The sequence below is a fragment of the Pan paniscus genome, chromosome 21 (assembly GCF_029289425.2).
Source record: "Pan paniscus chromosome 21, NHGRI_mPanPan1-v2.0_pri, whole genome shotgun sequence".
NCBI lineage: Eukaryota > Metazoa > Chordata > Mammalia > Primates > Hominidae > Pan > Pan paniscus.
In genome coordinates this window covers 42101183-42127138 of record NC_073270.2, presented here as the reverse complement: position 1 = coordinate 42127138, position 25956 = coordinate 42101183, and the positions used below count along the sequence as shown (strand labels likewise).

The following is a 25956-nucleotide window of genomic DNA, read 5'->3' as shown; positions in this document are numbered from 1 at the left end:
TCTGTGGTGGGTGCGTTTGAAGTTTTTGGGCTTTAAAGGATGAATAGAGCTGCTCTGAACCTGGTCCCTGGGGCTGGCTTTATCATGAAGGACACAGATTTTATAAATATCTCAGCCCTCACCACAGATCGCATGGCCTGGAGAATTAGAGAGGAGGCAAATTAGGAGAAGGGGCGGGAGAGCTTTCAGCTGTGCTGGCAGCCTGTTTGGGGTTGCAGAGGAGTTCATGATCAGAGTGGGCGGCCTGAATGGTTCTATCTCCCACGGCTATAGGTCCCCAGGCCACTGCAGCTGAGGCCAGGGTGTCGGGGGCAGTCTCTGAGATAGAACCCTCAGGGCACAATCTGAGTCACTGGCCTAAATGGGGGTGGGGCCCCTCAGCTGAGTTTCTAGCATTTAAAGGGGGAGAAGGAGTCCCAACTATTCATGTCCCCGACTGCCAACCATCTGGGTCAAGGCCAGAGCTCAGAGTTTAGTCTGAGGCCAGGGTCACGGCTCAGCTTGAAGAAGAGGTCAGAGTTGAGTCTTGGATCAAGGTCAGGTCCCAGTCTGGGGTCAGGGTCAAGGTTCAACCTAGAGAAGGGATCAGGGCTCAGTCTGGGACCAGGGTCAGGGTTTAGTCTGGGATCAAAGTCAAGGCTCAGTCTGGGGGCAGGGACCAAGGCTTAGTCTGTGGATAGGGATCAAGGCTCAGTCTGGGGCCAGGGTCAGGGCTCAGTGTGTATCCAGGATTCCTCAAGTGGGTAGTTCACTCCTTATACTAAGTCTTACTTAGGGACAAGCTAGTTCTCCTCTTGCAGTAACACAGACCCAGGATCCAGGACCCTGCTCTCTCCTGGAGAAGGGAGCTGTGACCAGCAGTTCAGTTAGACTAGAGGGGGGTACAGTGGAGGCATGCCCCCCCCACTCAGGATTGCTATTCTGGGCCTCTGTAAGTCACAGCGTGGGAGTTAAATATAGGGGGACACCATGTGGCAGGCAGTAGGTGGTTAATGACCCTGCAGGAGGCGAGTCAGAACCCAGAGAAGCTGCAGTCAGGGTAAGGAAGGGGAACTAGTTTGGTCAGAGAGGCAGAAGGCTTGGGTTTGAGGCCTGCTAGGTTCCTGCCTCTCTGTGTGACTCCAGGTTTAGCCCTGCCTTCTCTGGGCCTCAGTTCTCCTATCATGGGAGTGCAGCTGAACTTGAATCTCTAAGCTCTCTTTATCTGTAACAGGCTGTGGACGACGCTCCTTCTCAGGCTGGGTCTGATGGGCAACTCAGGACCTCCATTGTCATCTCCAGGGGTCAGAGCCTTACTCAGCTTTCAAGGCCTATGCCAAATATGATGTCTTCTGTGATGTCTTCTCCCAGCTGAAGTTCACTGCCCCTTGGTCCAGTTTGCACACTTCTCTGCCCCTATTTCAGCCTGGAGCCCATGCTGCCACGCAGCAGGATAGGTGTGGTCCTGGCTGTTTCCCCCATTAGGAGGCCAGGAGCCCAGCCTCCACCACCCATGCTTTGGTTTCATGGCCTCCAGAGTACTAGTCATGGCCCCTCTGAACCCCAGAGCCTTTGGGGACTAGAGTCATAGCAGCAGCCCCTGTTGTTACTGTATTTACTGTATGAATGGCTCTGAGGACATGGATACTCTGCACACACCTGAGCAATTAATTGACTTATTTTCCTTTCAAGGGCACAGTGAATCATGCTTACTTCTTGTTTCCTTTTTTTCTTTGTCTACTAGGAAGCTCAGAGGCAAATTTATAGCCTACCTTTAATAAAGTATAACCTAGAATGATCTTGTTTTGTCTTTTCTTTTCTCCTTTTCTCTTATTTATTTTTCTTACTTATGTAAGGGAATTTTTTTAAAAAGAGAGAGGAAGAAAAGGAACAAATGAATCAATCAGGAAACCTTCACAGCTTAGACTCACAGCTAAAAATGATAATTACTAGAGTTCATATAGACAGTGCTTAGCGTGCAACAGGTCTCAGGTAAGCCCATGACTTGGCATCATTCATTATCTCCTGTAATCCCCACCACATCTCTAAGGGAGAGATGGGCATTACTGTTACCCATTTGGTGGATGGGAAAGCAGAGGCACAGGGAAAGTAAGTAACTTGTCCCAGACATACAGTGAGAAACAGCCAGAGCTGGTACTCGAACCACCTGACTCCAGAACAAGCCTTCTTAACCACTGTGCTGTCCTACCTCTCAGAATAAAACTATGTCTATGCAATAGCAGAGGAAAAGGTCTGGGAAGGTCTGATGACCCCCACATTGACACATCAGGCCTGGAATCCTCCCTCCTCCCAAACCCTAGACTCACATATCCAATTTTCAACTCAACATCTCCACTTGGATGTCTAACAGGCATCGCCAACTTGTCATGTCTAAACCTGAACTCCTGACCCTGCAAACCTGCTCTTCCCAGTCTTCTCCTTCCCACTGATGGGAGCGCCACCCTCACAATGGATCAGACCAAAACCCTGGACTTGGTCCTGACTCCTCTTTGTCATCCCCACAACCAGCCCCACAGCAAATCCTGTCATCCTAGTTTCTCAGGCAGAGGATGCAATGGTGGTCCTTATCCTGGCCAGAGCCCATCTGGGTGCCCCTTTCAGCTCTGGACACCTCTTCTGATGGGTAGGCATGGAACAGTGACCAGGAGCATCATGAAGAAGTAATAATCGCAGGAAAAGTGTGAACAGCTATCACTTCCTGGGCACCTGCACCAGGCTCAGGCCTTATGCTCCGAATCATTTACATCTCTCATCAACCCACTGAGGTAGAGGGTCTATTACCCCCATTTAACAAATGAGGCACAGAGAGGTTAACTGCCTTTCCCAGAGTCACACAGCTAATAGGTAAGTGAGCAGGAATTCTAACTCAATGTGTCTGACTCAAGTTCAAACATACCACGCTGCCTGCCACTAAGCCAAGTCTTTGACGCACATCAGAGGGAACCGGGGTTATTGAGTTTGGGAGTCTAGAGAAAAGAGTTGAGGTGGAGGGGAAATGTCTGCTCTCTGAGGTCAATGAAGGGTGGGCCACGGGGGAGGGACGTGTGTTCTGGGGGCTCCAGGAGCTGGGGAGGAAGTGGGACACAGGGAGGCCAACTTCAGCTCAGTGTAAGACAGCACTTTCTAACAATCAGGACCCAGACAGACACACACAAAGGAGTGGGCTGCCTTGCCTGATGGGAGTCCCATCTCCAGAGATGCCTGACAGTGTCATGCTATGGATTCCACTGATGGCAGCAAAGCAGAGTGCAAAGAGAACATACAAAAGAAGAATCAAGAAGTGGGGACAGGGAGGCTTGTCCTACCAGATATCAAGCCACATAATACAGCTATCTGTGGCAGTTCTCAATAGCCAAGGGACTGCCCTCCTAGGGCGACTTTGCAAACGTGTTTTTCTTCATAACACTCGCTCAGGGTATTTTTCTTCATAACACTCACTCAGGGGAGGGTTCTACTGAGTGCCAAGGACTGGATGACGGGTGCTCAAGAACTTATAATGAGCAGGACAGTCCCACCCAAGGAAGGATTGTTGTACCCCAAATGCCAAAATGTCCCTGTTGAAAAATGATGAGATACAGTGATTAGTGTAGAACTGAAATAGACAAAGAGATAGACAAAGAGATCAATGAAACAGAACAGAGTTCCCAGAAACAGATCCATAAATACATGGGCGCTTAAACATAAAACAGAGATGGTATTTCAAATCAGTGAGAAAAGGACAGGGTGTTCAATTAATGCTGCTGGGACAATAGGCTAGCTATAGAAAAATGAAATCAGATCCCTATTTCACACCGCATGCAAAGATAAAAGACCTAAACTTGATTAAAGATCTCAATATGAAACAAAAGGAAATAAAATGAAAATACTTAGAAGAGATCTATAATTATCTTTATGACCTTGGGTGGGGAAGGCCTTCTTAAAGAAGTTGCAAAGAAATAAAAGCAAGTGAAGGGGAAAATAAATTTTACTACCCCGAAAGTTTAAACTTCTGAATGTAGAAGACACAAAGTTAACAGACAAGCAACACAACTTGGAGAAAATATTTGCAACAAACATAACAAGGATTAATATTCACATATATAAACCTCTTTACAAATTAATAAGAAAAAGATGTGACGCATAAAAAACTGGGCAAAGTATATGAACAGGCATTTTGCAGAAGAGAAAAATTCAGATGACCGCTAAACACATCATGAGACACTCAGCTTCTCTAATAGTCAGGCGACGCTAATGAAAATGAGATATTTTCTCCCAGCAGCTTGGCAAAATTAAAGAGCGATGAATCAACTGATGCTGAGGTGCTGAGGAAATGAGAACTCAGATATATCACTAACAGGAGTGCAAAGTGGCATAATTACCTTGGAGGGCACTTTGGCAGTGTTTGTTAACACAGAAAATCCTGCTTCCAGAGAAATACTAATGCATATTCACAGAGATCTTCATGGTGGAGAACCAGAACCACTGAAATATCCACCGGCAGGAGGATGTGGTATAAGCATACAATGGAATACTATTCGGCAGAAGAAATGAACGAGCTACAGCTGCACTTGTATACATCTCAAAAATAAGTGAAAAAAGAAAAATGCAAAGATATTAATTGATTATGATATAATTTATGTAAGAAAATCATTCAGGCTGAGCGGGAGTATCACTTGAACCCAGGAGTTTGAGACCAGTCCTGGCAACACAGTGAGACTTCGTCCCTACAACAAATAAAAAATTAGCTGGGCATGGTAGTGCACACCTATAGTCCCCCAGCTACTTGGGAGGCTGAGGTGGGAGGATCACTTGAGCCTGGGAGGTCGAGGCTGTAGTGAGCTATGATTGCGCCACTGCACTCTAGTCTGGATGACAGAGTGAGACCCTGTCTCCCCCTTCCCCCAACCCAAAAAGAAAACTGTTCAAACAACACCCCTGGGTTTGGGTTTGTGAGTTCCCTCTACATGGAATGCCTTTTAGTATTTCCTTCTTTCTTTCCTCCCTCCCTCCCCCATCCCTCTTTTCTTCTCTTCCTTCTTCCCTCCATCCTTTCCTTCTTTGTTTCTCCCTCCTTCCCTTCCTCCCTTCCTTCCTCCTTTTCTCCCTTTTTTCCCTCCTCCCTCTCTACCTTCCTTCCTTCAGCAAACATGCTTACTCTGTGCTGACAGGTGCTGAACATGAGGTCAAGGCCCCAACTTCTATCCTTGCTATGCAAGGAACTCCCCTATGATTTGAGCCCCAGAATGACCCCTGACCCTGGCCCCACACTAAGCTCTCACCTCACACAATGTGTCACGCTTGCTTGCTCTCTGGTTCTGTGTCCTGCTGGCTGCATGGGCTGCTGAAAGGTTCAGGGGAGAGTGTGGACGAGGCGGGCTTTGTCTCCTAAGTGATCCCAGCCTCCGCTGAGGAGGCTGGCTGGTGGTGCCGAGGCCCCCGCCTTCCTTTCCCTCCTGTTCTCTCTATTACTCCTGCCATCTTTTTCTCCTTTCCTTCTTCACTCCGCTTTAGTGCCAGGCTTTGGAGCCAGGGTAGGGTGTGTGAGGAGGGTGCAGCTAGATCTCTGGGCCCAGAGCTGCAGAGCTAAGCCTCCTGGGCTGAAGTGGGGAGGCAGATCTCTTAGGCCATAGGTAATCATGAGAGCAGGTGGCCACCTCCTTCCAAAAGCCAAACAGCTGCGAAGGGTAGCCACCACAATCATGTCCAGAGCCTCACATGGCCACAACAGGGCCCTGGAGAGAGGGTGGCTGAGGACAGCCTAATTAGGCATGACAGCAGCCCCATGAGGCGTATGCAGCTTGGAGCCATTAGGGAGGCTGGTGGAGGAACAGCCAGAGCTGGCCTGGCCACTGACCCCCCACAAGGATGCTTGGCTCTGGGGCTTGAGACTGCCTGCCCGAAGGAATGTCTGTCAGCTGGGACTGCCAGGTGCTGCCCCAGCCATGCCTACTAGTCCTGCTGGGAAATGGCATTGGTGGCTCAGGGCATCAGTTCTAGGCCCTTTTGCACTTTTGCTTCTTGCTGTGCTTCCTGGGGTGTGTGTAGGGGGCGGTCTTTCCCTCCTCTGGGTCTTATTTCTACTACTAAGAACTAACCTGCCAGCTCTTTTCAACCCACTCTCTCTTCTGATCCTGAAAACCATCTACAGGGCAGTGATTACCGTGCTCTTCCGCTAAGCTAGAGGTGGAAAAACTGAGGCCCAGAGAGGGTAGATGATTTGTTTGAGGCCACACAGCTCACAGTTAGCAGATCCAGGATTTGAATCTTGGGTCTCTGACACACAGCCCCTGTTTGTGACACAACAGTATTTCCTCATCTTCGTGGGGCTAGTGGTGAGGGGAGGGTGGTGGTGCCATATTCCTAGGAGAGGAAAGACACCAAAGGAAGCCAAATCCAGCCTGAGTCCTACTGCCAACTTAGCATGCCCCCAGCAGGTCACACCCCTTCTCTGGGCTGGACCAGATGACACCCAGGATTAGATACTCAAGTCTCTGGTTCTCAAGGCCTTTCGCAACACCACCTCCTAGCTAAGTAACCTTCCTAAGTAACCCCCTTCCACTTCCATATCCGTAAAATGAAACCAGTTGCTCTTCACCAGTGTGGTTATGCAGGTAGAGTGACCAGGTTTGTCAGGTGCCCAGTACAGGTCCTGGCACACAGTAGGTACACACTAAATGGGCACTTTCTTCTTTTCCACACAATCTCTGAGCCTTACACACCACCACCCCTGATCTCCTTGTTTCCCTTCTGGCTCAAACCTCAGACTTTGCAGGAAGTTCTATGAGGTTCCAAGAGTATCTGCGTTTGACAATTCACTCCTGCTTTCCTCCGTGTGTAAGACTAATGCCACCACATCTGTGCATCAGTTTACAAAGCCCTGTCCCACCCATTAGTTTGTGTTACACTACCAACAACCTTCCTATTATGACTGAGGAAATTGAGGCTAGAAATACAGTCCCCAGGTCACTCAACTTCTCTAGCCTTCAGTTTGCTCACCTTTAACATGGGAATAAATATTAGTACCTCCCCTGTAGGTTGCTGCTTAGAAATAAATGGCATAATACATCCAAAGTTATTAAAAGAGTGCCTGGTAGATGGTAACAGAGGCTCAAATCCTACCTCAGATATTGCTCAGATTTGCACAATGCCAGGGCCAAAGCTTCTGACCTCCCAGTTGGGTCCCCAGAAAACCACACAGTCCTGGAAATGATTCATGAAAGCTCTCAAGACGGAACCGAGGACAGCACCCCCAGGCGTCGGGACCAGGCCAAATCTCTACCCTCTCTATCTTCAGCACCACGGACAACACCCCTGACATCAGCACTAAGGACAGAGGCAAACGAGTGCCCCGCACCCCAAACAGCACAGCTCAAAGGTCAAAGTGTCAAAATCCCCTTCCCCCATGCTGAGGTGGCAATCAAAACTTCTTTTTTTTTCTAGCTAGTTACTTGCCCCACATTTAGTAAGGCCCTGAGAAGCTACTTCCAGGTCTATTTCTTTTTCTTTTTTTTTTTTTTTTTTTTTGAGACGGAGTCTCGCTCTTTCACTCAGGCCGGAGTGCAGTGGCGCTAAGGAGTGCCGTGAGGCTCACTGCAAGCTCCGCCTCCCGGGTTCACGCCATTCTCCTGCCTCAGCCTCCCAAGTAGCTGGGACTACAGGCGCTCGCCACCACGCCTAGCTAATTTTTTGTATTTTTAGTAGAGATGGCGTTTCACCGTGTTAGCCAGGATGGTCTCGATCTCCTGACCTCGTGATCCGCCTGCCTCGGCCTCCCAAAGTGCTGGGATTACAGGCGTGAACCACTGCGCCCGGCCTTCCAGGTCTATTTCTATTTGCATCTCTTTCATTCCAGAGGCCAGTTTTCCTGTGTGTTTCTCACCCCGTGAAGTTCCTTGGATTGGGGTAGCTCAGGAAGGCTTTCTGGAGGTTCTTGACTAGGAAAACCCATCTTCATAGGCCAAGAGAGCCTCCCAAACCTTCCCTTTTTAACCTACTGGCTTCATTTCAGACACAAGCAGGGACGGTCACTGGATACAGTGTTACAGCCAAGTGCAGCAGCAAGGGACAAGCCCAATGCCACCTGATCTCAAGGGCTGGGCTTGTTGTCCTGTTCTCAAGACAGTGAGTAAGGAGAAACACTGCTGATCCTTCAGCCTGTCCCACTCCATCACTCATCCCTGAGGCCGTCTTTTATTGGCTCCTTGCCCATTTGATGAGGGCTAGATTTATTTCTGCCCTGATCACCTCTCTGATATCACTGGCTGCCCACATGGTCTCAAAGTAAACAGCTTGAGCTGCCTTGAGCCCTTCTTTAAGGACCCTCAGGACTTCAGTTCAGTGGAGACCCCAGCGGAGCCAGCAACTCAGTGCTTCTAAAGCAGCCTAAGGGGAAGATGGGGCACAACAGAACACCAGTGTCCTCCTCTGATACATGGGAAGAAGGCCACCCCCGCAGAGTTGTGGTGCATTGAGATGGTGTGACCAACACCAAGTGTGGCACATAAAAAGGGCTTAGTAAACATTCCCCCTTCCCAACAAGGACAATGTAATGATAGCAATGATGATCACTGCTCATGTTGAGTGTCTACTATGTGCTAGGTCAAGATATTGAGGGGTAGACAAGACAAGGACAATTATACCCGTTTTGCTGCTAAGAAAACCAAGCCAGCCAGGCATGGTGGCTCATGCCTGTAATCCCAGCACTCTGGAAGGCTGAAGTGGGTGGATGGTTTGAGGTCAGGAGTTCGAGACCAGCCTGACCAACATGGTGAAACCCTGTCTCTACTAAAAATACAAAAATTAGCCGGGTGTGGTGGCACACGCCTATAGTCCCAGCTACTCGGGAGGCTGAGGCAGAAGAATCACTTGAACCCGAGAGGCGGAGGCTGCAGTGAGCCGAGATCGTGCCACTGCACTCCAGCCTGGGTGACAGAGTGAGACTCTGTCTCAAAAAAAAAAAAAAAAAAGAAAAAGAAAAAGAAAAAAGAAAGAAAGAAAGAAAGAAAGAAAAGAAAAAGAAAAAGAAAACTAAGCCAAGGCAGGAGGATCGTTCGAGACCAAAAGTTTGAGACTAGCTTGGAAAACAAAGCAGGACTCAGTCTCTACCCTGCCCCTCCACCCCCACCCCCTAAAAAAGGCCAGGCATAGTGGCACTACTCAGGAGGCTAAGGCAGCCGGATTCTTTGAGCCCAGGTATTCAAGGCTGCAGTGAGCTATGATTGCCCCACTGCATTCCAGTCTGGGAGAGAGAGCAAGACTCTATCTCAGAAAAAGAAAAGGAAAACCAAGGTTTCAATGGGCCAAGAAATCTCTCAAATGTCACATAGCCAAACAAGTGACAAAACCAGATCTCTGCCCTCAAATTCCAGGCTGCTTCTCCACCTCCAGATCTCCCATAATTGCAATCATCCTCACTTCTCACCTTGGGGTACCCAGCACAGCCCATTCACTGCTTGCCAACATCCAGTGCTGGATGCTCCATGCCCAGCTGGCCAGCTGTCAACAAGCTGCCAGACTCAGACACTGGGGTGGGCAAGGATGGAAACAAGGCCCAGATTCTTTGCTCTCCTGGGACCCCATGAGATTCCAAGGGGATCAGATGCAGCCCACTCCCATCGCTGCCACAGGTGTCTCTTCTCCTAACATGGCAAGGAGAAGCCCCCATCCCAGCTCTGCATCAGCCTCCTACACATACAGAGGAGAAGAGCTTATGAGACACCCACCATCATCACCAGCATCAGCGATAGCCCCACCAGGACCCATCATACCTGTCATATAAGTAAGGAAATGGAAGCCCAGGGAAGGGAAGGGGCTTACCCCAGGACACCTGAACAGAATGTTCTCAGGACTCTAGACTCCTCCAGTGCCTCTGCCCCTAGACTGGGGGCTCAATGAAGGCAGGAGTCACAACATTCTTGTTCACTGCTAGGTCCCCAGCACCCATCTCAATGTTCATCATAAAATGACTTTCTTTCCCTGCTTCTTCTGAAGGGAGGCATGATGTGTCACCCACTTTCTCTAACCAATCCAGAGTCTTGCACATGGTAGGCCACTAGTGGATATTTCTTGAACTATCTCATTCATTCAATAACTATTTATTTTGTGCCTAGTGTGTCCCAGCCATTGCTTTAGGTGGAGAAACCACAGTGGTAAGAAAACACAGACAAAAATAAATCCTCTGTTTTGACACTGATTGAAGTAGAGTGAATTTGTTTCCTTGCCCATCTTTCCTATCTGTTGTGAGTGCCAAAGGGGCAGGGACTGTCCCTGTCATGTGCAGTACTGTGTTCAGTGCCCAAAACACAATATATGCTTGCTTGCTTGCTGAATGAATGAATGAATACATGTAGGTAGAGTAGTAGAATAAAGGCAGCCACCATTTATTGAAAGGTTGCCGATTATTTTATGTACATTAAATATCTCTTAGAATCTTTCCCTGTGAGGTGGGTACTTTAAGGTGGATCATGCTAGCTATCCTGCTAGCTATTCTTCCCTTTTTCCTAACAGAAGGGCTCAGTTAGAAATATTCACTTCATCAGCTTCCCTTGCAGCTAGGGTGTCCGTGTGACCAAATCTGGCAAAAGAGAAGTAGGCAAAAATCCACAAAGTGGGGCTCCCAGGAAGTCTTTGTTTCCCTGGTAGGAAAAGGAAACTCGCGAAGGATGCAGGCTTTACTCTCCTTTTCCTGTCTAGAATTCAGATGCAGCACATGGCAGAGGAGCAGCCATTTTGTAGCCATGAGAATGAAAGATGCATGCTAAGGGTGTCAGAGGCCTGGGCCCTTGATGTTTCATCTGAATCACTGCACTGGCCCTGGCTTGCCTGCCTGCCTCTGAGATTCTCTCTCTCTCTCTCTCTCTCTCTTTAATGCAGACAGGGTCTTGCTCTCTCATCCAGGCTGGAGTGTAGTGGCATGATCATAACTTACTGTAACCTTGAATTATTGGGCTCAAGTGATCCTTCTGCCTCAGCCTCCCAAGTAGCTGGGACTACAGGAATGTGCCACCATGCCTGGCTAATTATTATCTTTTAAATTATTTTTACTTTTTTGAGACAGGGTCTCACTGTCACCCAGGCTGGATGCAGTGGTGTGATCTCAGCTCGCTGCAGCCTAGACCTCCTGGGCTCAAGTGATCCTCCCATTTCAGCCCCCCAGGTAGCTGGGACTACAGGCACACACCACCACAACTGGCTATTTTTTTTTTTTTTTGTATTTTTTGTAGAGGTGGGGTTTTGCCATGTTGCCCAGGCTGGTCTAATTTTTATTTTTTGTAGAGATAGGGTCTTGCTATGTTGCCCAGGCTGGAATGCAGTGGCATGATCACAACTTGCTGTATCCTTGAACTCCTGGGCTCACATGATTCTCATACCACAGTCCCCTGAGCAGGTGAAACTAGAGGTGCCTGCCACCATGCTTGGCTAGTTGTTAAAATTTTCTGTAGAGACAGAGTCTCACTATGTTGCCCAGGCTGGTCTCAAATTCCTGACCTCAAGCGATTCTCCCACCTTGGTCTCCCAAAGTGCTTGGATTACAGGTATGAGCCATGGCCCTGAGATTCTTGTTATATAAGAATAATAATCTTCTGGGTATTTATACAAATGTTACTTGTTTTCTGTTACATGCAGCCAAATGCAATTTCAACTGATTCGGTATTATTAGAACAGGCGAGGCTTAGGGAGGGAGGTCAAGTGATTTTCCCAAAGTCACAGAGCAAGGAAGCAGATCTGGAATTGGCCACTGGGCCGAATGCCGAAGCCTGTGCTCACTCTACCTGTGTGCTGTCATTCCCACCTGCAGCCTAGGCTGCCAGGAAGCCCGTCCCCACAACCAGAACCAGGCTCTCCTCTAAGACTCTTCCTGACTACCCTGAGGTCTGGGTCTAAGTTTCCCTGATGTCTTCTCTCTTACCTGACCCCAACCCAGCTACACGCAGGTCCAGATCATCCTTTCAAAACATATGTGCCTCGAGTCCCAGGATTCCGCTCAGAGCCTGACCCTGTGAGATGCTCTCTGCTCATCCACTTCTCCCTGGTCCAGAATTCCCCCCAACTGCTCCAACAGCATGTGCGGCAGATGCTCAAGCCATCTCTGCAGACAGGTCTCCTGGTTCCATCTCTTCCCCCTGACAGGATGCCGCACCCACCACCAGAATAGTCTTTCTCAAGAGCATCTCCCATGGGCCTGGTCCTCGAGGCCTCCAGGGTCTGGCTTCGGCCACCTTCCCAACCTTTGTTCTCGCTGCCTCCTCTGCCTCCCGCCACTTTACCCACCCAGCATTTGCAGGGCCAGCTCCAGTGTGTGCTTGAGAGGACAAAGAGGCCCTCTCTGACCACCCTGTCTCTGGAAGGTACTCACTACCACTGTCCTGTGGCCCCCTCTCTCTTGGCACCTGGGGCTATTTGAGCATCACCCAGAGTGTCGCTAGCTTACTGCTAGCACGTTTGCCATTGCCTCCCCGTCCCAGAACCAGAGCTTGTTGAGGGCAGGAAGCGTGCCCATCTTTTCCAACCACTTCCCCAGTCCCTGGCACGAGGCCCGGTACTTGGGCTTACTCAGGAGGTGCTGAATGAAGCTCAAACTTGCTTCCCACGCCTTCCCACCACCCACTTTCTACTCCAGCCAAATAGAATTACTCCAGCTTCCCCAAACCCTCCTACTGTGGCTGACACTCAAGCGTCTCCTGCACTCTGCCTCCAGCCAGGCCTGCAGAGAGCCCAGGCCTTGCCGGGCCTTCCTCTTCCCTTTCACCCATCAAAACCAAGCAGAGGGGAACTCCAGACTCGGATGGGATGCATGAGATTTTGGGACACAGGTGCGTGCATGCGTGCATGTGCGTGTGTCTGTGTGTATGGAGGGACTGGCGTCTACATTCTACCCTGGATGTGGCAGCCTCTGCCTGTCCTTACTCTTGCATTTCTGCCACTGGTTACACCAATCTGAGCTAAGTCTGAAATGCTCTGGTATTCCTTGAGTAGCCACAGCTGTAGGAAAGGACAAGGGAAAAAACATTAACATTTACTGAGCCCATATTAAGTGCTAGGCGCTGTTCTAGCCCAAATAATAATGATAACAAGGATGATGATAATACTAGTGGCTAGTATTTGTTGTGCATTTAGCATGTGCCAGGCACCATCCACCCTAAGGCTTTTAACCAGACAGATCCTACTATTATCCCCATTTTACAGATGAAGAAAAAGAGGCTCAGAGAGGTGGAGTCACCTGAGATCACAGAGACAGGAAGTGATCTGGAGCTCGGTATCTACCGTCCCAAACCTGCTCCTCTGCCAGGTTGAGTAGGGTAACACCCAGGTGTCTTGGCGTAGGGGGAGGAGCTTCCCCTTGCAACTCCTGCTGCCTCTGAGTGAAAGGCTGGAAGCAGCAACTTCCCCAGGGGCTCTCCTGGGGGATGGCTGGGCTGGTAAGACTTACCCTAATCAGCAAGGCTGTAGAACAGTGCTCCAGCCCCCTGGAAGGACCAGGCCCGAGGAGTAGCAGGGTGGACGGAAGTCGTTGAGCCTGGGCTCCGCTTCCTCAGTAAGGCTGAAGATTTTCCCAAAAGCCTGGGCCAAATTTATCTGCCAATCCCCCGAAGAGCTGATTCCAGCGTCTGTCTGGAAATGTCAGCCCGTGTGGTTGGAGGAACGCGGGGAGAGTTTTCCTCTAAATAGCAGGAAGCATATGGGAGGCGGATGGCATCCGCCGCCCCAACCTGCCAACTCTTGCTCAAGTGGGAGCTAAAAGGGGCCCAGAAGGGTCTGGAAATCCTACCACCTCCCGGGGAGGTTGAAGGGGGAGCTGGAGACAGAGACGGTGGCAATGAGAAGGGCAGAAAGTGGGTCCCGAAGGGCAGGCAGGCAGGAGCACCCTGATGAGCAGAGGCGCCTGAGGCTCTCAGATGGAAGTGACACGCCCAGGAATCTAGCGCAACATCCACAGTAATAATAGCCACCATTCACCGAGCGCTTGCTATGCGCCAAATCTGGGTTAAACACTTTATTTGCATGATTTCACTTAAACTTTGCAACCAACTCTAAGATGGGGGCTGCTGTTATCCTTGTATTACAGATGAGGAAACCAAGGTTCAGAGAAGGAAGGACCTGAAATCACACACTCTCTGGGCTGGAAAGGACCTTCCAGATCATCAGCTGAATCACAAATCCTCTACAGACTCTCTGCCAAGCTATGGTGCAGCTGCTGCTTGAATACTCTCAGTGATGAGGAGATCGCTACCTATCACCCAAGCTAGCCCATCTGCAGAGAATTCTTTGTATCCAAAAGGTTTTCCTAGCCTCAGCTGGGATCTCCTTCCCTGGAGCTTTTCCTGTGAGTGCCAGACCCAGACCCTGCCTCCTCCAACAGAGATGGAAAGGCAGGAAGCCAAGCCCCTCTCTGGTTTCCCTTCTCCAGGCAACACACTCCAGGTCCTTACACAGTTGCCCAGGCGGCGATCTGGAGCTCCAGTGCCAGCCAGCTCTCTCACCCACCTCTGCCCCTGGACCGTGGTAACCAGAATTACTTCCAGTCACCAAGCACTTCCTATGTGCCAGGCACCGTGGAGAACCTGCCCTTGACACGCTCTCCTCCCACCTTCCCCACAACACCTGGGGCAGCACTATCATCACCTCTGCTTTACATAGGAGAAAACTGAGGCTCCACAAGGGGAAGAGACGCGGGACCCTGGAGGCCTCACCAGGCTGCTGCTCTAAGTCTCACGAAGCTGAAGAGGTCCCTGCAGGCTCCACCTGGGGACACTGACCCAAGCTTTGCCAGCATTCACCTCAACATTGGTCCACAGGGCCCCCAAGCCTACATCACCCTCCTAACTCTCTGTCTCCCCTTGAGCAGCACTAAGTCTCCAAATCTTGTTGAATCTCCCTGCTAAACGCCACTCTGTGCCATTCTTATGGTCCTGTCCTACCTGCTGTCACCCCCAAGACCAGCCCAGGATCTTGGTTTATTTTTTTTTTTTAATTATATATATATTTTGAGATGGAGTCTTGCTCTGTATCCCAGGCTGGAGTGCAATGGCACGATCTCGGCTCACTGCAACCTCCACCTCCCAGGTTCAAGCGATTCTCCAGCCTTAGCCTCCTGAGTAGCTGGGATTACAGGCGCCTGCCACTGCACCCAGCTAATTTTTGTATTTTTTAGTAGAAATGGGGTTTTGCCATGTTGGCCACCGAACTACTGACCTCAGGTGATCCACCTGCCTTGGCCTCCCAAAGTGCCGGGATTACAGGCATGAGCCACCACGCCTGGCCTTAAAAATATATTTTTAAAGAGACAGGGTCTCTGCTGGACACAGTAGCTCAAGCCTGTAATCCCAGCACTTCGGGAGGCCAAGGCAGGAGGATCACTTGAGCCCAGGAGTTAGAGGCTGCAGTGAGCCCTGATCACGCCACTGAACTCCAGCCTGGGCAACAGATCGAGAGACACTGTCCAGAGATGGAGAGAGAGACAGGGTGTTGCTTGGTCGCCTAGGGTGGAGTACAATGGTGGGATCATAGCTCACTGCAGCCTTGAGCTCCTGGGCAAAGCCAGGATCTTTCCAACACCCAGACCTAACCTGCCGTTGGCTCCCTTTTACCTTAAGGGTCAAGTTCAAACTCCCCAGCCCACAGTTGAGGCCTTTTAAGCTCCAGCCTTGGTCGACCTCTCTAGCCCCGTGTCTCCCCACCATCCCTCACTCCCTCCTGCCTAACAGCTCAACAGGAGGCAGGTGAGATCTTCAGAGAGCCCCTCCCAGTTGCTTCTCCCTGGAGAATCCCTATTCATCCTTCAACACTGCTTGGAGGAACAGAATCAACTGCTTTGGCTCCAGAGATCCCTGAGTGATCAGCACTTACCTCTCATATCTCATGCCTCACCTGTCATCGCTGACGGAGATGCTTCTCTCCTGGGCTGAATTGAGAATTTCCCCTGGGCAGGGGCAGCTCTGATTCATCCTTGTAGCTCCAGGTCTAGTGCAGCACCCGGCACATGGTAGGCACTGATAAATGTCTGTGGAGTGTGGGGATGAATGACTAAATGAAGGCCATGGGGCATGATAAAGTATTGGAGATGACCCATAAAACACAGCTCGTGCAAGTCATAACTTTGCTATATCAGAAACAAAAAATGCTGCTCTCAAAACAGTCACAAAGCATTTGAGGATTTAGAAGAGAATCAGGGGATGATCTGGCAATGACTGGAGTTTCCAGAAAAAAGCTGCCCAAACCCAAGCAGATGAAGTGACCAGATCCCACCTGCAGGGTGGCAGGAGACAATGAGCAGGGCCACAGAAGGGACAGGCGGGGGAGAGGCTGGGTCCATGTCCCAGCCCTGCCTCCAACTTGCTCTGCGTTGTCACATAGGCGGCTTGGCCTCTCTAAGCCTCAGTTTCCTTCTGTGTAAAATGCAAGGGGCATTTGGAAAATTGGCTGAAGCAGCAGATGTATGTCTAAAGGCCTAAACACTTCCTCTACTGTCAAGGTAATGGGACTCTCTCTGCCCCCCATTCAAACTCCCAGCAGCGTTTGCAGACATCCAGGGCTTCCTCATCTTGGACCCCCCTGACCTGGAAATGCAGGCTTCTGCCTGCCCTCCCAGCAGCTCATTTGGGGGACAGCCTGCAGTGCCGGGATTGTGGACTTGGTCCTGTGAAAAAGCTTTCTAACTAGCAGTGCAGAAAATGGAGAGTGAGCTCCCCATCTCTGGAGGTGTGCAAGCAGTGGCTGGGCATCTCGGGACAGGAATTCTGACTCAGGGTGGGAAGGAATTTAGACCATTAGATATCTAAGGCTCCCTTGAGGGGCATTGGGTCCTTTTTCTCGTTCCCCATGTGGGGCCTTGATCTAACTCCTCCAGGCTATGCTTCCAGCACAAGGCAGAGTGAGCTCACTGACACTTCCTTCATCCCACAATATCCCCCAAAGGCTCCCCACTGCCTTCAGGATCAAGTCCAAGTTCTTACCCTGGCATTCCAGGCCCCTGTGGTCCGGGCCTGCCTCCTCTCGTCCTATAGTTGCACCCCCACCACATGCTCTGGGACTTTGACACATTGTTTTTCCTGCCTACAACATTCTTCTAGCACTCTGGTTGGCTACTCAGTTTAGGCATCACCTCCTCCAAGAAGCCTCTTCCTTGTCCCCAGGCTGGCCTTTTCATTCCCACAGCCCCTATATGCACATCCACCTTAGCACCTCTCACATTCCAGACAAATCACCCATGTGCTCCCCTCTCCTCCAAAGACTGCAGTCATTTGGAGGGCCAGGACAGCTCCCTGGCAGGACAGAGAGGGTTGATGTCTCCCTAGTGAAATCGGTACTTCAGAAATTCCAATGTTCTGACTCCAGGAAAGTCGAAGGCTACCTCAGTGAGCTTCTGACCGTAAGATCTGGGTTCAAGACTCCTTTCTTTTCTTTTTCTTTTTTTTTTTTTTTTTTTGAGACAGAGTCTCACTGTCACCCAGGCTGGAGTGCAGTGGCACGATCTCGGTTCACTGCAACCTCTGCCTCCAGCATTCAAGCGATTCTTCCACCTTAGTCACCCGAGTGGCTGGGATTACAGGCGCTGGCCACCACACTGGGCTAATTTTTGTATTTTTAGTAGAGACAGGGTTTCCCCATATTGGCCAGGCTGGTCTTGAACTCCTGTCTGACCTCAGGTGATCTGCCTGCCTTGGCCTCCCAAAGTGCTGGGATTACGGGTGTGAGCCACCGCACCTGGCCAGGACTCCTTTCGATAGTTGCATTGTTTTTTTCTGATTTTGAAAATCATGCATCTTGGGCAATTCAGATAATTGCAGGAGGTGGGGGTTGCTGGGTTTGGCCACCATTTGGTCTACTTTAGGTCATAGCCTACATCTACTTCTGGGGAAGCCACTTTTCCCCACTCTCCACTCTTGAGGTTCCAGTGGTGTTGACCCCACCCCCAGCTGGTGGTGGATGGTACACAGGCCCAGGCTGCCAATCAGAGCACCAAATTCCCCTTAGCAACAGCAATTGATTGAGGGGTGGGCACATCCCACAAATTTGACAAATCAAGGCCAAGACTTAGTTCTGGGACTTGCGTTTGAGCAATCAGGGAAGAATTCTTGCTTATTTCTTTGGACAGAAATCTTATTACCTGTACATGAGAGCTTAATGAGAACATGGGAACAACCCAGAGTTGAAAAACAGAAATCAAGTCCTGGTGGCCCTGAGTTCCTGGATCCAGCTGAGTCTGAAGCCATCAGATCTCTGAACTTTACAGTTACAAGTCAATTGAATCCATTTTTTTGTTTAAACTAGTTTGGGGTGGGTTTTCCATCACCTTACTTGAAAAAACTCTGAATGATAGAAACAAAAATCAAAATAGAGCTCGCCTATATCTCACCATCCAGAGGAAGCCACTATCAACAGTTTAATGACTACTCTTCTGAGCATCTCCCTAGGCAGGAGCACGCATATGTTTATATATATTTTTCATAACAAAAGTGAAAAAAAAATCAGCAGATACCTAAGTAGATATCCTGTTCCTCCCTGCAAATCCTAACACTCAGGAAAGATTCCAAATCCGGATGTCACACAACATACATCAATTTTTAACCTCCTGTTTTTCCCCAACAATGTGCCATGGACAAGTTTCCATGTCAACAAATAGAGATTTACAGCACTGTTTCTATAGCTGCGGAGAATGGCATTGTCTGGCCGGATGTAAGTTATTTAACCAACTCTCACAAACAGAGAATTGGGTCGTTTCTAATTTATCACTGTAATCAAGAAAGGTGCAGTGAACTTACTTGCAAAATGCATATGTTTGCAGTTGCCGGATTATTTATGACTAAGATTCCATGATTCTGAGAGTTTGACTTCACGAGTGTACGTTGTTCTGCCTGAGATTTAAGATTCTCTTAGTGGCTGTAAAGTAGTATCTGTTTTCCTGGGCAGGTATACTAGTTGCAAAAAAAAAAAAAAAAAGCAAATCCTGGGCCAGGGTGTCCCCATCACAGCGTATCTAGCAAGGATGCTCACTGGCAGATGTGAGGGAGGTGATGGGGAGGGAGGTGGTGGGGAGAGAGGTGGGGTGTGGGTTGGTGCTGACCTGAGGTCCAGCTGGCCTTGTGCCCAGCCAAGCTGACAATGTGACAAAGCCCACCCTGGGCCTTGTCTCCTAACTGGGTCTGACTCCCAGTGACGGAGGGAGAGGTAAGCCTGGGGAGCCCTGGCAGGACAAGCCGACACACGGTAGGTGCCACCTTTAGCAGTCACAGTCATAACAGCAGCAGCACCGTCAGGGATGCAAGCCTGGTACTGTCCTAGCCCTCCACATGTTTCTACTCACTTAAGCCCACACCTACCCTCGGACGCTATTCTTATCTGTTTTGCAGAAGAGGAAACTCAGCCTCAGAGAAGGCCAGTGACTTGTCCAAGGTCACACAGTCAAAGGGATGACCCAGATCTGCTGATTCCCCAGCCCATGCCTTATCCCATTGAGGTGGGTAGCAGGAGAGAAGAAGTACCCTAGGCAAGATGGTGGGAACCCTAAAATCCTCTGTTCCTCCCCACAAGTCCTAAAACTCAGGAAAGGCTCCAAATCCAGAAAAGTAGAAAGAAGAAGCAAAGATCCCCCATGCCCCCACTTCCCAGGAAGAGCACTGTGCAGTTTCCAGAAACACATATAATTCTTACAGAAATGATATAATGCTACCCATGCTGTTTTATAACCTCTTTTTAAAAAAAAAAAAAAAAAAAAAACCTCTACGACACACTATGAAGTTCTTTATGCAATAATAAATTTAGCTCCGTGGCCCCGTTTCTAACAGCTGTAGCAGGCGCCACGGTGTGGCTGCAGTAAAATGGCTTTAACTGGTCCCGTGGTGATGGACAAATGGGTTGTCCCCAATTGTCCTGCTAACAGCAACGATGTTACATGAGCACTGTCCAGCACGGCTGGATGCACGTCATCCTTTCGGGTCTCAGCTCAAGTGCCATCTCCTTAGAGAGGGCCATCTTGGACAGTGCCATATCACACAGGTCTCCTACCGGTTCATCTTCATGATGTCACCACGTTAATTTCCCTCACTGCACCAATGGAGTCTCTCCTCGTTCTGTGTATGTCTTTGGGTGACTGTATAATATCTGTCCCTCCCCAAGCCTGTGTGCTCCAGGAAGGGTGTGGACTAGCAGGGACTAGACTCAAGAGATGTCCTTGGAACGCATGAATGAAGAGATGCCCCGTCAGCACAGCAGACTACCCCGCTCCATGACATGTCCCTAGCGTCAGTTCAGGGCCCCACAGAGCTGCCTTGGAACTCACTTCCAGCCATGTGCTGCTTGGAGCATCTATGCCCAGATGCCTGCCCTGCCAGGGACCCCAGCACCAAGCAAGGCTTTCTGCACGCACAGGATACAAGGCACTGGAGTCTGGCAGAGCAGCTCCACTACCCACTGTCTGTGTGGACTTAGGCCTCAGTCCCCTCATTTGTAAAATGGGGCCAATACTGCTAATCCCACAAGGTTGTTCTGAAGATTAAAGAAGGGAACAAATGTGCTTAGCACAAAATAGGTCCTCAGAAAATTGCAGTTTGGCCCCCCATCCAGTGAGTTCACAGGTGGGTCTGACCCTGTCTCACCTGGATGGCGTTTTTTACCTTTAAAAAATTTTTAATGTTATTTATTTATTTAGAGACAAGGTCTTGCTCTGTTGCCCAGGCTAAGGTACAGTGGCATGATCATACTTCATTGCAGCCTCAAACTTTTGGGCTCAAGTGATCCTCCCACCTCAGCCTCCTGAGTAGCTGGGACTACCGGCACATATCACTACGCCTGGCTAATTTTTTTTAAATTTTTTTGGAGAAGGGGGTCTTGCTATGATGCCCAGGCTGGTCTTGAACTCTTGGCCTCAAGCCATTCTCCCACCTCTTTTATTACTTTAAATGAGACCTGATTATGCTTTGGCCTTCTCCCCGGGCCTGTCCCTAGGAACGTCCCACTCCTATCCTTTAATACTTTTTTTTTTGAGACAGGGTCTCACTCTGTCACCCAGGCTAGAGTGTAGTGGTACAATCTCAGCTCACCATAACCTCTGCCTCCTGGGCTCAAGTGATCCTCCCACTTCAGCCTCCCAAGTAGCCACCACACTCAGCTATTTAAATTTTTTTTTTTTTTGGAGAGATGAGGTTTCACTATATTGCCCAGGCTGATCATGAACTCCTGGGCTCAAACCATCTTCCTGCCTCAGCCTCCCAAAGTGCTGGGATTACAGGTATGAGCCATTGCACCCAGGTCTTTGATACTTGTTAAACAGCTAAATGCTCTGCTCTGTCCCCTTGGAGACGCCCAGGCTCCTCATCTGCTGCTTATGACTGCACACACCTGCCTGGCCTCCCAAGTCTTAAAAATAGAAGAGGCACAGACATGTCTGAGGAAAAAATGGAGGAGTCCCTGGCCCTTTGCGGGGAACTTCCTGGACCCCGATCCTTGCACATGAGGCTTAAGTCAGTCTGTCTGGTTTCTCATCTCACCTCCTCCACTCTTTGGCAGCATGACAAGTAGTTTTACCTCTCCAAGCCTCACTTTCCTCCTCTGTAAAATGGGCAGAATAAAAGAATCCAGGAGGATTCAAGGAGATAAAAAATGCTTAGCAAACAGCCTGTTAGTAAGTGCTCAATAAACATTAGCTATTATTTTTACAATTGTTTTTTAGCCGTTTTACTGTGATATGTAATAGAAAAAGTAAAGTACACAAAACAAAAATGTTTACTGCAGTAAAATATCAAAAGGAAATAGTCATGTAACCACCACCCAGGTCACTGCTGGCCCCTCAGAAACCCCCTGAGGTTCCCTTCCCAATGTTCTTTTCTCCACCAAGGCAATCCTTGTCCAGCCTTTATGGTGCCATTACTATTGTTTTTATTATTTTTTGAGACAGAGTCTGGCTCCGTTGGCCAGGCTGGAGTGCAGTGGCTACTGCAACCTCTGTCTCCTGGGCTCAAGCAATTCTCCTGTCTCAGCCTCCCAAGTAGCTGGGATTACAAGCGCCCGCCACCACACCTGGCTAATTTTTGTATTTTTAGTGGAGACAGGGTTTCACCATGTTGGCCAGGGTGGTCTCGAACTCCTGACCTCAGATGATCCGCCTGCCTCAGCCTCCCAAAGTGCTGGGATTACAGGCCTGAGCCACCATGCCCAGCAGCCATTACTATATTAATAAGTTGGTTAAAAAAAAAAAATGACTGTGTGGCCACTCTGCTGTGATTCAACCAGGTCTCTGGGTCTCAGGACCCAGCACTCCTGGCTGCCTCTGCCCTGGAGACACCTCATCCCATTTTCTAGCTCCGGCTTCGGCTGTTCTTTAAATAACCAGCTTGTTAGCAAAATAGCAGCAGTAACACCTCCCTCGCTGCCGCCCGGGCCTCCATCTTTCCACGCGATGCTGACGGCTGCTCACCCAGCTCGTGCCAAGGAATCCCGTTCTCCGTCACTGGGCCACACACGCCAGGGGCTGTCTGCTCTGCTGCGTTCTCAGAGCCTGGCCCGGAGGGTGGAGGTGGGCACTGGATGGCAGTAATTTTCAGGAAATGCTGGCTGTTAACAGATGAGCCCTCACCCCTAAGTCCCTGCCTCAGTCTCCCCCTTCACCTTCCACAGGGTTATGGGGGAATTTAACTGAAATAACGAAAAATGCAAAGCATTTAGTGCGATGCCAAACACATAGTAATTGCTCAAGAAATGCTTGCTGTTATTCAGCTGGCCCTCATTACACATTTAGTCCCTGGAGAGGCCCTTGCATTCCTTGAGCACAATAAGGTGTGTTTGCAAATGATTAAATCCCACAGACACAGCTCTCAGACCAAGCCATCCTTATCACCTGTCCTGCACCAGCTTCTCAGCCAAAAGCAACGGCTATTTGCAGCCGCAACAACAGACTAGGAGCTGGGTCGGGAGAGCCAGGTTGTGGGGCAGCTAATTAATGGGGCCCTTTTCATGGTTAGTCATAATAAGGCTGGCGCCACCCCAGCGGGCAGCTCCTTGTTCTCATAGAAGCACTTCTACATACATTATCTACAGTGAACGTCAAGGGTTAAAGAAACAAAAGATCCCATTACATTTGCATATTATACATATTTACGAATCTTTTCCCTTCTCATAACCATCCCATCAGGGAAGCTGGGCAGGCTCTAGCAGATGAGAGAATTGGGACCAGAGGGGCTGGCCACCTTGCTGAGGGCATGGGCTCACTGCAAGCCATCTGGGGCAGCAGGGACTGGCACTGGCCAAAAGGCCAGGAGGCTCTCAGGTCCTGCTGGTGTCTGGGTGGAGGGAGGTAAGAGAGGTTTCCCTTCTTCTCTCCCCCTTTCCTTCCTTCCACAGCCATTTACTGGGTACCCACTGTATGCCAGGCACGGGGCCAGCTGCTAGTTGGCCAGAAGGGAATGAAGCGGTTGTTCTTTGTCCTTGCAGAGCTAAGGCCAGAGAAGGAGGCAGATTTTACCCCAGTGGCCCCATGTAGTGCTTCATGGTGGCTGGGTGAGCCTGCGCGTAGGCCCCTTGACCTGGTTGAGCCTCTGTTTCCTCATCTGTGAACTAGATTGTTATGCCAGCAGAGCCTTGGGAGGCGGAAGGTGAAGAAAAGATGCAAGCAGCATGGTGAAGTGGTGGCACTGTGGTTGAACCCCCAGACAGACGGTTGGAGACGGGGCAGGCCCAGCACCTCATCCCGATGGCAAAGTGGGAGCTGGAGGAGCATGGGGAGAACAGGCCAGAGGGGCAGGAATGTAGGGCCCCCAAGATTCAAGAATTCTGATGGCCTCCCCTCAAGCCGCCCTGGGGGCCCCAGAGGTTCTATGGCCTCCAGCACAGCTCACGGCTCCCTTCCTGTCCTGAGCCTATGTGCACAGCCTGTCCCCGCCTGCTTGGGTGTGGCAAGAGCTGGCCTTTAAGGTGGACAGAGCTGGGCTTGCTGTGCACCCCAAGCAGGTGGCTTCCCCTCTCTGAGGCTGACTCCTCTGGAAAATGGGCGTGATCACCACACCCACCTCCTGGTTTTTGGGAGGACTGGCTAAGACAGGCCATTGAACTATAAATGGTGCCCAGACATATACAAACTCTCACTGAGGTCCCTCTGCCAGCATGTGGGTGCCAGTGGAAGTGAGGCTGGGCATTTCCCAACTGTGCCAAGCATGGGGGGCTGGTGAGGAGACAAGGCCTGCGGACGCAGTTACTTACCAACAAGGGAGCTACGGGCACAGGAAACACGGCAAGCTGTCGGGGCCCAGCAGGCGTCAGCTCAGGAGCGGGCACTGGATCGAGGGCTGGCACACACATCCCTCTAGGCACTCGATCAGAGGTGCCGGCAGGAAGCAGCTTGGGACAGGGGCTCTGCCACCGCCCGGGGGCCACCAGGTCCTGGTCACACACAAGGCCCCAAGGTTCCTGGCAGAGGGGAGGCACGGGTGCCTGCAGGAATGGGGAGGAATGGTGATTAGGAGGTGCTGGAGGTAAGCCCTCCACCTGAGACCCTTAGACTGGCCCTGGGGACACGAGGGAAGGAGACGACATGGAGCAGTGGTCATAGAAACCCAAGTGTTTGCACAACACTACATTTTCCAGAGCACCCTGGCATCCCGGCTCATGTGAGCACCCACATTGTTTTTTTAGAGGCAAATTTGCATGTCATGCATATTTACAATGCCTTTCCCACCACCCACAGAATCCCCACAGCAGCCGGGAAGCTGGGTTCCAAAGGCTCAAATCCTTCCCTGTCTTGCTTCTTCCTCCTTTTCCCCGGATGGGAGAAGTTGGGAAAGGGGTAGGAGTCATGCAGTCCTGAGTTCAAATCCCAGCTCAGCCTCTCACACGTGGGGTGACACCGGGGAGGCAGCTTCCCCTTTCTGAGCCTCAGTTTCCCCACCAGCCAAATGGGAACAAGAGTGCCTTCTCTGAAGGCTACTGTGAGGACTGAGAAGACAGTGCAGGTGAAATATTTGGCACATAGTATGTGCCCAATAAGCCCAATAAAGGCCCTTCTAAGAGGCCCTTCACTGCATCACCACCTCCATGTGGCACTCTCGTGTGAGAGCAGAGGGAAGCCAGGTGTCCCTCTCCACCCACTTCCCCTGAACAGGTGTCACTGCTCCTGCCTGGATCTTTAAATCAGCAGGAACCAGGCTGGGTGTGGTGGCTCACACCTGTAATCCCAGAACTTTGGGAGGCTGAGGTGGGTGGATCACTTCAGGTCAGGAGTTTGAGACCAGCCTGGCCAACATGGTAAAACCCCGTCTCTACTAAAAATACAAAATTAGCTGCTTGAACCCAGGAGGCAGAGATTGCAGTGAGCCGAGATGGTGTCACTGCACTCCAGCCTGGGCGACAGAGCAAGACTCCATCTCAAAAAAACCAAAACCAAAAACAAAAAACCCACGAATCAGCAGGAACCAGTCCTCTAGGGAGAAGAAAAAGGCCCCTCTATTCCACACCCCTCCCAGAAGCCTTTTGGCTGCCCTGGAGGCCTCAGTGGAACACCCTCCCCTCACCCTCCACCCTCTCCCCTCCCATTTTACAGGTCAAGAAACTGAGACACAGAAGAAGCCTAGCTGGTGTGGGGACACAGAACCCGAGTGGCAGGTCGGGATTTGAACTCAGGCTTTCCACGTCTGAGCCCTGGGAGGAGAGGTCCAGGTCTAGGGGGCTCTGGGATGGGAGGAATAAGGAGAAAGGGGCGGTCGCTGGTCGGGGAGGCTCACCTTTCTCCCCTTGCTATCTCAGGGCCCTGAAAGGCCTCACCATCTCTCCTTAGCATCTGATCAAGAACCAAACCTCCAGAATCTACTCAGTGCCAAACCTGTAACAGGCTTTACCTCATTTCCTTCCTGCCACAGCCTTACAATGTCGTCTCTATTTTCCAAAGGAAGCATCCAAGGCACGGAGAGCTTCGACAACCACACACCCAGGAAGAGGCAGGGCAGGGCCTCCAACCCAGGCACCTGACTCCAGGACGATGCAGCCTCCCCCAGG

The 25956-nt window shown here is 50.4% G+C and overlaps 1 protein-coding gene across 9 annotated transcripts in view; it reads right to left on the bottom strand.

Moving 5' to 3' along the window:
• The window catches only part of DLGAP4 (DLG associated protein 4), a 227051-nt gene that overhangs the window by 140184 nt on the left and 60911 nt on the right, over positions 1-25956 (bottom strand). For 7 of the 9 annotated variants that reach the window (XM_034947406.2, XM_034947407.2, XM_034947402.3 and 4 more), the window contains one exon: positions 24169-24399. The exons of 1 other annotated variant lie outside the window; for it this stretch is intronic. In XM_034947406.2, the coding sequence (XP_034803297.1) occupies positions 24169-24267 (99 nt within the window). In that variant the 5' untranslated portion in view covers positions 24268-24399. Of the gene's footprint in view, positions 1-15846; positions 15980-24168; positions 24400-25956 lie in introns of those variants that run through there. One more of the 9 variants, XM_055104833.1, reaches the window with a different exon arrangement.